Source organism: Octopus sinensis, linkage group LG2, assembly GCF_006345805.1.
Source record: "Octopus sinensis linkage group LG2, ASM634580v1, whole genome shotgun sequence".
In the NCBI taxonomy this organism is placed as follows: Eukaryota; Metazoa; Mollusca; class Cephalopoda; order Octopoda; family Octopodidae; genus Octopus; species Octopus sinensis.
The window spans coordinates 21,637,479-21,646,540 of NC_042998.1; the positions used below are offsets into that span (position 1 = coordinate 21,637,479).

The 9,062-nt window shown below is 34.8% G+C and overlaps 1 protein-coding gene across 2 annotated transcripts; it reads right to left on the reverse strand.

The window, feature by feature from the left end:
* Positions 1-396: 396 nt before the first annotated feature.
* Positions 397-6,880, reverse strand: LOC115222691 (cysteine-rich and transmembrane domain-containing protein B-like). Of its 2 annotated transcripts, none has more exons than XM_036511904.1 (3): positions 6,658-6,880; positions 3,895-4,005; positions 397-1,092 (listed from the first exon to the last, which is right to left on the reverse strand). In XM_036511904.1, exons 1-3 carry the CDS (start codon positions 6,877-6,879, stop codon positions 925-927), a joined length of 501 nt encoding a protein of 166 aa, XP_036367797.1. In that variant the 5' UTR covers position 6,880; the 3' UTR covers positions 397-924. The 2 variants fall into 2 exon arrangements, with proteins under 2 accessions (XP_036367797.1, XP_029648875.1); XM_029793015.2 differs by having other exon boundaries at positions 3,895-4,008.
* Between the last annotated feature and the right edge of the window lie 2,182 nt (positions 6,881-9,062).

Genomic DNA, 9,062 nt, shown 5'->3' on the forward strand with positions numbered 1-9,062 from the left:
ACGAATAACATAGGCTAAAGTTTAATACATAAATTGAAAATGGAATTAATTATTGTATAATTATTTCAAGGTTTGTCGTGAACACCACGTCTTATTCTGTGACGATATCAAAAGAAATATCAAACCCCTTGTTGGCCAAGAATATTTAAGGATGAAAGCAACGACACATATTCTTCTACATTCGTGGTCAATATTTGAATTTAATTTTCACTACTAACCTTTATCACTAGAATTATCTAAAACATCACGCGGGACAAAGGCTCAGTGGAATTTTGTCTGTCATTATGTATTTCTTTACTAACCACAAAGGGCTAAACACAGAGAGGACAGACAAAGACAGACAAACGGATTAAGCCGATTATATCGACCCCAGTGCGTAACTGGTACTTATTTAATCGCCCCCGAAAGGATGAAAGGCAAAGTCGACCTCGGCGGAATTTGAACTCAGAACGTAGCGGCAGACGAAATACTGCCTCGCATTTCGCCCGGCGTGCTAACGTTTCTGCCAGCTCGCCGCCTTTGTGTTTTGATTTATTAGATTTGAAAAAGGACATATTGTATATTAAAAATTGCATTTGCGTAAGTTTAATTCTTCCATTATAAGTATTGAATAGCTGTTTATAGCAAAACTAAAAGATTTCATGTTTCAAAACTCTGATGTTGTAGACAAAATATGATGCCAGATCTGGATTCAGAAGGCCAAAATTTGCTAAAAATAATTGATAAACCTTGTGCCAGAACATATGTGTTGACCAGTGTTATAAAATGCATGTTGATTGGAGCTCTCGCTGTATCTAAACAATAATTCTAAGAGTATTTTATATGATTAGACTTAAACATGAGATAAAGCAAAATTGAAAACACTTCATTAAATATGAATCTTCTGAATTTTCTAATGCCTTCTTTCAGTTATGGACAAGAGTACTAATTGTAGTAAACTGTTGTTTGTTGAGTAACTCTTAAAGCTATCAGTACAGTATAAAGGATAACTATAATGGTACCAACAAGAATTGATATTTTGATAAATTTTCTTGCTTGGTTGTTAGCTTCCATTGCACACGCTGTATCTCCATTTCGGGCCATTGAGTTTGCCTAGAATATAAAAAGGAAAACAAGCTAATAAACCTCAAAAGCAGCGAATATATTTTGGTTTCAAATGTTGCGATGGTGAGTAAGTCGATTACATGGGCTCCAGTGCTCAACTGGTAGTTATTTCATCGGCTCCGAAAGGATAATAGGATAATAGGTAAAAATCGATATCTGCAGGTTTTAACTTCGAACATAAAGACGGACGAACGAAATGCTACTAACCACACAGCCAATATATATATATATATATCTGTCGTAAAAAATTTGAAAAGTTAAACGCGAAACCGGTCTTTCTTCTAAACTATCATTGTAAGGAAAAAAATTTTTTTATATTCTTCAGACATATTGACGCAATATATATATTTTTTAACCTTTAAGCCTTTTGTAGTTTTTTCACTTTTTACTATTTTCTATATATATATATATATATTATATATATATATATATATTATATATAAACATTTATATATGTTACATATATATGTTTTATTAACATATTTTTATCGTCCTTTAATCGGAGAAATTACCAAAGATTTCTAATGTCGTTTCTTCACACTTCACTTTTGAATTTACTTTTTTTAAATTTGTATAACTATGAAAACTTGTATAGAAATAATCGGTATATGGCTTAAACTTGTTAAACACACTTCAACAAATTAATTCATATTTATGTAATGGAGGAGATAAGATGTTAGAACGGATTATCTCTATATATATAAAGCTGAAATTGTCTGTGTGTGGCAGGTTTGGTAGCCGTCAACTAACACTATCTCCTCCGAGACCCTGCGGCGCAAGTTGACCAAAATTGAGAGTATGATAGAAGAAGACTTGCTCTTCATTCCGTAGAAGAAAAAATTAACACCAAACATGTTAACACCAAAAATTATTTACATCAAAAAGGTGCTTTTATTCTAAGAAAATCCTTATTTTTTACGTTTTTTTACTGCTGTGTAGCCATTTTTCGGTGTATTTCAACCAGGAAAATGTTCACTTAAAGAGAATAACAAGCTACATAATGCAAAATTTTTACTTTTCAAAAATTCCAATTCTAAAGGGTTGAAACAAACCCGAGCAACGCCGGGCGATACTGCTAGTAGTTTTAAATTTTCATGTTTTTCATTTTTCATGAAAAATAAAAAATCTATAATCCATTTTAACAACTAATCTTCTCCATTACATAAATATGAATGAATTTGTTGATGTGTGTGTGGAGAGAGAAAGAAAGAAAGAAAGAAAGAAAGAAAGAAAGACAGAAAGAAAGAAAGAAAGAAAGAAAGAAAGAAAGAAAGAAAGAAAGAAGGAAAGAAAGAAGGAAAGAAAGAAGGAAAGAAAGAAAGACAGAAAGAAAGAAAGAAGGAAGGAAGGAAGAAAAGAAAGAAAGAAGGAAGGAAAGAAAGAAGGAAAGAAAGAAAGAAAGAAAAATAGAAGGAAAGAAAGAAAGAAAGAAGGAAAGAAAGAAGGAAAGAAAGAAAGACAGAAAGAAAGAAAAAAGGAAAGAAAAAAAGAAAGAAAGAAATAAGGCAGGAAAGACAAAAAGAATGAAGGAAAGAAAGAAAGAAGGAAGGAAAGAAAGAAAGAAAGAAGGACAGAAAGAAGGAAGGAAAGAAAGAAAGAAAGAAGGAAAGAAAGAAAGAAGGAAGGAAAGAAAGAAAGAAGGAAGAAAGAAAGAAAGAAAGAAGGAAGGAAGGCAGGAAGGAAAGAAAGAAAGAAAGAAAGAAGGAAAGAAAGAAAGAAAGAAAGAAAGAAAGAAAGAAAGAAAGAAGGAAAGAAAAAAGAAGAAAGAAAGAAGGAAAGAAAGAAAGAAAGAAGAAGGAAGAAAGAAGGAAGGAAAGAAGAAGAAAGAAGGAAGAAAGAAGAAAGAAAGAAAAAGAGGAAGGAGGCAGGAAGGAAAGAAAGAAAGAAAGAAAGAAGGAAAGAAATAAAGAAGGAAAGAAAGAAGAAAGAACGAAAGGAAGAAAGAAAGAAAGAAAGAAAGAAGGAAGGAAGCAGAAGGAAAGAAAAAAAGAAAAAGAAGAAAGAAGGAAAGAAAGAAGAAAGAAAGAAGAAAAAAGAAAGAAGGAATGAAAGAAGAAAGAAGGAAGGAAGAATAAGGAAAAAGAAGAGAAGAAAGAAAGAAGAAGAAGAAAGAAGGAAGGAAGGAAGGAAAGAAAGAAAGAAAGAAAGAAAGAAGAGAAAAAAGAAGGAAGGAAGGAAAAAAGAAAGAAGAAGAAAAGAAAAAGAAAGAAAGAAAGAAAGAAAGAGGAAAGAAAGAAAGAAAGAAGAAGAAGAAAGAAAGAAGGAAAGAAAGAAGAAAGAAAGAAGGAAGGAAAGAAAGAAAGAAAGAAAGAAGTTAGGAAAGAAAGAAAGAAAGAAAGTAAGAAAGAAAGAAAGAGAGAGAAAGAAAGAAAGAAAGAAAGAAAGAAAAAAGAAGGAAAGAAAGCAGGAAAGGTTGACAGCTCACGTTAGGTGTAGTGAACCTCATTCCTCTCCTAAAGCATCGATTCCTCCATCCATCTATCTATCCATAAATCGGTACTAAACACGCGAGAAACAATGTCTCCTTCGCGGCAATCTAACACAATAAGTTTGTGACCACAAAATACTTATAGTAGACTTGAACTCCCAAATCTTGGCATCATAGTTTAATACCGAATCTCAGTTATTTGCTTTGTAATATAAAAAACTAAGAAATTTATGAAACGCATGACTTTTCAAAGTGAAATACTAGCTTTTTACATAATTTTGGCACTAAAAGTTGAATATTTATAAGTCAAATTTTTGGATACGCATGGACTTCCTAGCAAGGAATGTCCATATTCTACTTACTTTGTCTGCGTATACTATCGCCACAATGCCAGTCGGAAGGAAGCAGCACAGGGTGACAAAAATTGCCGCAAACATTTGATTTTTTTGAGGTTCTTGTCTTCCTTGGTTTATCTGCTGAAACAGAAATAAAGGAATAGATGAATGCAAAAGCATAATTATCTTGGGGTTAATATGATAACAGCGATGATACTGTTACTACTAATACTACTACTACTACTACTATAAATAATAATAATAATAATAATAATAATAATAATAATAATAATAATAATAATAATAATAATAATAATAATAATAATAATAATAATGATAATGATAATAATAATAAATAATAATGATAATAATAATAATAATAATAATAATAATAATAATAATAATAATAATGATAATAACAATAACAACAACAACAATAATAGCAATAATAATAATAATAATGATAATGACAATAATAATAATAATAATGATAATAGTAATAATAATAATAATAATAATAATAATAATATTAATAATAATAATAATAATAATAATAATAAGAGCACTCAAAGAGCGCAAATCTCCGCCAAGACAACACCAACGTTCTCTCAACGATTAGCCGGAGATGATTTTTAAAATCAGAATATCGGAAATAAACTCGTCTGCTTTCACAGACGAGAATACTAGAAAATGAACCCTACCACTTTCAAAAATTAAGTTAAAAGACCAGAAAAATAATCCAGAATCCTTGTCCGGCACCGGATCGATCCCAAAATCTAATCATTTTGTGCCAGTCATAAGGCAAAACAGCCCTGAAAGTTTCAGCCGAATCCATCCAGTTGTTCTTGAGGTATCTTGCCCACGGACAAACAAACAAGCAAGACTGAACACGATACCCACGCCTTCGCTAAGTCGGAGGTCATAATAATCATTCGTTCTACTATAGGCACAAGGCCTTAAATTTTGTGGAAGAAGACCAGTCGATTACATCGATCCCAGTACGTGACTGGTACTTAATTTAACGATTCCGAAAGGATGAAAGGCAAAATCGACCACTGCAGAATTTGAACTCAGAACGTAGCGACTGGAGAAATACCTATTTCTTATCTACCCACAAGGGGCTAAACACAGAAGCGACAAACAAGGACAGACAAACGGATTAAGTTGATTACATCGACCCCAGTGCGTAACTGGTACTTAATTTATCGACCCCGCAAGGATGAAAGGCAAAGTGGACCTCGGCGGAATTTGAACTCAGAACGTAGCAGCAGACGAAATACCGCTAAACATTTCGCCCGGCGTGCTAACGTGTCTACCAGCTCCCCACCAAAAAACCTGGTTTTTCTGCCGACTATTTTGGCCATTTCTATTAAACCCTCTTTCCGGCCTCTACTAGTTTCATCACATGTTTGAGTCCAGGTTATATTAATTTCATTGGAAAAGTAAAATCGATTAATTTAAGTCTTTTACTTTTCCAGGTGCTCTCATCACTTTGTAGTTAAGAAATTCACTTCAGAACCAGAGGTCTTCAGGTTTTATTCTACTCCACAGCACCTTGATCTACATGAGATGACACTCTGCCATAGTTTTCAGTTGAAAAATAGCTTGTCCTGAAGGCGGCGAGCTGGCAGAAATGTTAGCACGCCGGGCGAAGTGCGTAGCAGTATTTCGTCTGTCGCTACGTTCTGAGTTCAAATTCCGCCGATGTCGACTTTGCCTTTCATCCTTTCGGGGTCGATAAATTAAGTACCAGTTACGCACTGCGGTTGATATAATCGACTTTATCCGTTTGTCTGTCCTTGTTTGTCCCTTCTGTGTTTAGCTCCTTGTGGGTAGTAAAAAAAGGAGAAAAAAAGAAAAACAGCTTGTCAGTTGAATTTAGTTGGTTGAAACCTGCCATGCGCACGCACAAATGCACACATGCATATGCGCACACATGTACAGGCATAGCATGTCATATGCTTTTAATATTCTCCTTAGCACGGTAGTTCAGTACAAAATGTCGGCTACTCAATACATAAACATCGATAAAATAAATCGTTTATTTTATGATGGTATGAATTCTCTTAAAGGTAGTTCGCTTGCATAGTCACACTTGGATGACTGAAACCAGCTAAATATAAGATCTCAGAGATGTACTTGCATAGCGAATGACCTGATCTGAGATCGAGTGCTGGAACGAAAACAATTGCAGCGTGGAAGGTGTTTATAAGCTATTTAAGAAACACACGTTTAAGAAAATATTTTGGCAAATTAAGAGTTAGACAATTAGCCGGTGTGTCTAACTCTTGTGTGATATTGGAATTATCTTGTATTAAAAGGTATAGTATTTGAGGCTATGATTATGTTCCGGTGGCTATCAGAATCATAGTAAGATGACCTATGTGCAAGAAGGAATTGGGCCGTGTACTGCTATGTATGATTTTCATAGTATCCATTGGCACGCATATAATTCAAACTTATTGTCAGTTGTGGATATTATTTTCAGAATGACTTACTTTATGAGTTACGGAGATGTACTTGCATAGCGAGTGACTTGATCTGAGATCGTGTGCTGGAACGAAAACAATTGCAGCGTGGAAGGTGTTTATAAGCCATTTAAGAAACACACGTTTAAGAAAATATTTTGACAAATTAAATTTAAATGTTGAAGTGAATCTAACGGTTTTTGTGTGTTTCTTAAATGGCTTATAAACACCTTCCACGCTGCAATTGTATAAGATCTCAATTTTAGGATATATTGGTGTAAAACAGTAAAAACTGAAATCAAAAGAAAGCATGTTTACTTACAATAATAGTTTGTTGTTGTTGTTGTTGTTGTTGTGGTTGTTGTTGCACTGGAGGGTAACCATATCCTGGGGTATATCCAGGTTGTGGTGGATATCCCGGTTGTGGTGGATATCCAGGTTGTGGTGGATATCCAGGTTGTGGTGGATATCCAGATGCAGGTGAGAATCCAGAGTTTTCATAGTATCCTGGTGGAGTGTCGTTAGATTTCTGAGTGTTTGCCATCTCTGTAAAAGGAAATTAGATTCCACGTGAGATAATTTTGAAGTGTACAATCCTCACAAAATTAATTAATCAACAAATTTTAGATGAGTGTAATGTGAATTGAGTGTATTTAGTGACTGATCACTTTACAATTGTGAGATTATATTTTGGTAGAGATACTGAAATAAATGGTCGGCCCGAGGCTATAGTAGACGACACTTGCCTAAGGTGCCACGCAGTGGGATTGAACCCGGAACCATGTGGTTGGTAAGCAAGCTACTTACCACACAGCCAAGCCTGCCATTTTGGGGTTTCCTAATATCTGAGCCAGGTAGCAATCAGCCCCTTCCGCTATTATTCTAGGGCACCTATGACAACTGGTATTGCTTTAGTCTTCAGGTTCCACATTTTCCTAATTTCTATTTCAAGATCTTTATACTTGCTCAGTTTTTGATAGGGTTTGATAGATACGCTTATATCGATTGGGACAGTCATATCAATGAGGAGGCATAATTTTTATCTGAAGTCTTTCGATATGATGTCCTATATCCTATTTGCATCTATCTTTCTGTCTATCTATCTTGAATGGTGAAGTTCCAGAGGAGTGAGACGTGATCATTTTCAAGCACTGGAGGTGGTTTGTGTTCCTACTAGTTTTTATCATGGGGTAGGTCCACGTTTTTGCATATTACTCAGTGAATATATTGTGCAGCTCAATCATGTCTGCTGAGATACACTGTAGGCGCAAGAAGACTGCACATGAAGACATGATCAATGGTTTCATTTTGTTGTTGACGTATACGACATGTTGAGAAGCTGCTGTTCTTTAATATGTTGGCCTGGTAGTTTCTTGTAGGTAAGCATTGATCTTAGGCTGCTGTGATAAACCCTTCTGTTTCTGATTTTAAGCCAGAAGCCATTAGCCATTGGTGAGTAAGGGCTTTGTCAACATCGCCATTATTAGTTCTCTTTGGGTATTTGCCATTGAAAGGCTTTTCTTGTCATTTATCCGTAAGAATATCTAAGGCAGCAGTTTTAGTACGGGTTTTCATACGCTTAGCTTTTTTTCTGCTTGTTTCTAGTACGTCAAATTCTTGAATTTGTATTTGGATTTCACGCTGTTATTATTATTATTATTATTATTATTTATTTATTTATTTATTTATGTATTTATTTATTTATTTATTTGCACAGCTCCAGACGCTGGAGATGTATTACGGTGCCAGATTTTCACAACCAATGAACTAAGGTAACACCCCTTATTTTTCGAGCACCATTCGGAGTATTCGAGCGGTTCCAAGTAGTGCTGTTTTCTGCAAGTGCACCACCCTTATTGCAGCCCATATTTCTTCCATGTACTTCTCAAGATTTTTACTCACTGTTCCCAGGGCTCCGACAATTATTGGTACAACTAACAGCTTTTTCAGTGACCAAAACTGCTTAACCTCACAAGCTAACTTGTCGTATATATCGACTTTCCTTTCTTTCTTATCGCACACCTTATTGCCAGCTGAGCATTTTATATCTATGATCCAGCATAGCTTGCTTTTTTTCTCAATTGACGCTATGTCTGGTTTTCTATTCTCTATCTCATGGTCGCACTGAATCATAAAATCCCATAGGATCTTTGCATTATCATTTTCGATTATGTCTTCGAGTTTATCTTCGTACCAATTTTTTTGCTCTGTCTAGTCCATACTTGTTGCAAAGTGTCCAATGGACAATCCTTGCTATATTGTCAAGATGTCTCTTATATTCTTTCCGGGCTAGTGGCGTAAAGTGACTGGTAATATGCCACACAGTGTCACCATTTTGTCCACAAATTCTGCCCTTATCACTTTCTGTTGTGTTGTCTATTCTGTATTTGATGTAATTCGATCTTAATGCTTGCTCTTGGACAACACAGACTACAGCCCCCGTTTCGGATTTTAAATCACTTTTAATTATCCACGGCCATCTTTTTTCTCTGTCTGTCTTATCTTCAATATCCCTATGAAATTGTCCATGCATTCTTTTCTTTATCTACCTATTTTCAGTTTCATTCATTCTTAAGTGCTTGTACAGTGCTTTATCTTTGCAATCTTCCATCCTACACAAGCCTAACATTCTTACTTCCAATAATAGTAGTTCTGTGGCATTTTTAAATACAATGCTTTGTTGTTTTTTCTGCTCTAATGCTGTGTTCGCATCCAATCAGTCCTCTT

Excerpts from the sequence above, each read along its gene's own strand:
- LOC115222691 (XM_029793015.2), bottom strand. The coding sequence starts at position 6,879 with ATGGCAAACACTCAGAAATCTAACGACACTCCACCAGGATACTATGAA. Across the intron at positions 4,009-6,657 it reads AACAACAACAAACTATTATT|CAGATAAACCAAGGAAGACA; the intron begins GTAAGTAAACAT and ends TTTCTGTTTCAG. Across the intron at positions 1,093-3,894 it reads CGATAGTATACGCAGACAAA|GCAAACTCAATGGCCCGAAA; the intron begins GTAAGTAGAATA and ends TTTATATTCTAG.